This window comes from Elephas maximus, chromosome 7 (genome assembly GCF_024166365.1).
Source record: "Elephas maximus indicus isolate mEleMax1 chromosome 7, mEleMax1 primary haplotype, whole genome shotgun sequence".
NCBI lineage: Eukaryota > Metazoa > Chordata > Mammalia > Proboscidea > Elephantidae > Elephas > Elephas maximus.
Window position 1 is genome coordinate 104,719,750 of NC_064825.1, and position 2,337 is coordinate 104,722,086.

General features: G+C 38.0%; 1 protein-coding gene across 1 annotated transcript; it reads right to left on the minus strand.

Annotated features, from left to right (window-relative positions):
- Positions 1 to 477: 477 nt before the first annotated feature.
- LOC126079809 (olfactory receptor 4C15-like) lies at positions 478 to 1,413 on the minus strand. The gene has a single exon (XM_049891181.1). The coding sequence runs from the start codon at positions 1,411 to 1,413 to the stop codon at positions 478 to 480; it is 936 nt and encodes a 311-aa protein (XP_049747138.1).
- Positions 1,414 to 2,337: the final 924 nt, after the last annotated feature.

Here is a 2,337-nt window from a genome sequence, read left to right on the forward strand (position 1 = left end):
TGACTTTTTGGTTAACAGCTGAATGGTTAACCATTGCACCACCAGGGCTTCTTAGCTGGAATCAGTGTCCTAAAAGTAAACTTGTTTTTCAGTTAAAGAGTTTCAGGAAGCTCCTGTTCTTAATCTCTACAATATTTTTTGTCTTCCCTCCATGAAGTTTCTTCAAAGCATGGTATGAATGGCAAGAACTTTAGTAGATAATCTGATTCCCCTTTTTACTGATTTCCTTTATTATTATATTCTTAAAAAGCATAAAATTCAACTCTCTTCAAATCTTATATAAGGATACTGAATTGCCAACATGGAGTAGAAGAGTGATCTGAGGGCAGAAGTAGCATTTCCGGACCTCCACTTTAATATTTTTCTGTTTTATTATATTACCTTCTGTTTTACAAGGTCCATCCCCTATAAAGTTCTTGGCTAAGCCCATTTTGAATTCTTTCATTTTGAAATTTTATATTTATTCAGTTAAATGTTTTATTTTTCATCAGAAATCACCATCAATCTCATATACAACTTCCTCATGGCATTTTGCACTTCCTTATTCCTGAAAGTATAAATCAAAGGATTCAGCAGGGGAGTTAGGATGGTGTAAAATATGGTGACCATCTTGTCAAAGGAGAAAGCAGATGGAGGTCGTGTATACACAAATATGCATGGGACAAAGTACAAAACCACGACAGTAATGTGAGATCCACAAGTGGAGAGAGCTTTCCACTGACCTTCAAAGCTATGAGTTCTCAATGAGAACAAGATGAAACAATAGGAGATAAGCAACAAAGAGAAGTTTATGATGCAGATAAACCCACTATTGGCAACCACCAAAAGGCCAAGGATGTGAGTGTCAGTGCAGGCAAGCTCCAATAATGGGTATAAATCACATATGAAGTGATCAATGACATTGGGGCCACAGAAGGGCAGCTGGAAAGTAAAGAGAATTTGTATCACAGAATGCAAGAAGCCCCCTGTCCAGGCTACCCCCATCAGAATGCCACAGAGCCTCCAGTTCATGATAGAGGAGTAATGCAACGGCTTGCAAATGGCCACATAGCGGTCATAGGCCATGGCGGTGAGAACAATCATCTCCACTCCGGCAAAGAAGTGTTCAGCAAAAAGCTGAGTCATACAGCCCTCAAAGGAGATGGTTTTCCTCTCTTGGAGAGAATCTACAATCATCTTTGGAGCAATGACAGAAGAGAAGCACACATCCAGGAAGGACAGGAAAGCCAGAAAGAAATACATGGGAGAGGTCAGGAGTGCCGGGCTCGTACTGATGGTCACCACAATTAGCAAATTACCCCCAATAGTTGCCATGTAGATTGACAAAAATACAACAAATCCTATTTTTTGAACATTTGGATTCTGTGAAAGCCCCAAGAGGATGAATTCAGTTACAAAACTTTGATTTTGCATGATGTCAGAGGAAAAGGTGAAAGCTACCACAGTGACATTGTAGAATCTGAAATTATGAGAACGAGATATTTGGGTCAGACCAGCATATCGTATTAGCATAGTCTTCAGCAGGTTGGTGCATCCATAAGCAAAGTTATTTTAAGTGCTTCTGTTGCTGTTAAGAATACAAAATTAGAAATTCTTTGAAGGCAGCAGTGAGACATCAGGCAGAATTGAGGTTAAATACTTAAAAAAAATAGTCAAAGTTTCTATATGGCAGAAGAGAAACTTTTATATGTTGTTGGAATGACAAATAGTTTTTATCTTAGGTGCCAACATTGATTGCTAGTAGTGGTTACCTAGAGTGAATTATTGAGAAGAATTCTGAAGCACATCCACACTCTGAGGAAAGAAGAACTGTAATGTATTAGTTACGCCTCCCATTGACATGGCTTGGGAACCAGGGTGCCTTGCATGGGAAATGCATCTTTTATCAGAAGACCGCCTTACCTACAAATAGAAGAAGAGATAGCATGTGGTTTAAGAGGTGCTAGGAAATCATGCCTACTCCCCCAAATATTTCTTTAAAAGTATGAGCTGAAGTGGGCCTTCAAGATGAATTCATTCCTTATAAAAATGGAAAGCCTATGGAAAAGTGTCTACCTGTATGCTTAGCAAATAAGTATACATTGTGTTGTTTTTTCTTTTTTATTATTATTCATCATTTTAAAATGAAAACAGGAACTAATAAAAATAGTAATACCTACTTCAGAATGTTGTGCTGATGACTAAGTGAAATAATGCAATGAAAGCAATTGCTCAGCACCTAGTGTCCAGGATACAGTTCACGTTAGGTCTTATTATCCCTATGTTAATGGTAACGAACTCATGCTTTGAGAGTTTAAGGTCAAAAAATTAACAAAAGGTAGATCTGGGATTTTCTTG

Coding starts and splice junctions, on each gene's coding strand:
- LOC126079809 (XM_049891181.1), bottom strand. CDS start 1,413: ATGCAAAATCAAAGTTTTGTAACTGAATTCATCCTCTTGGGGCTTTCA.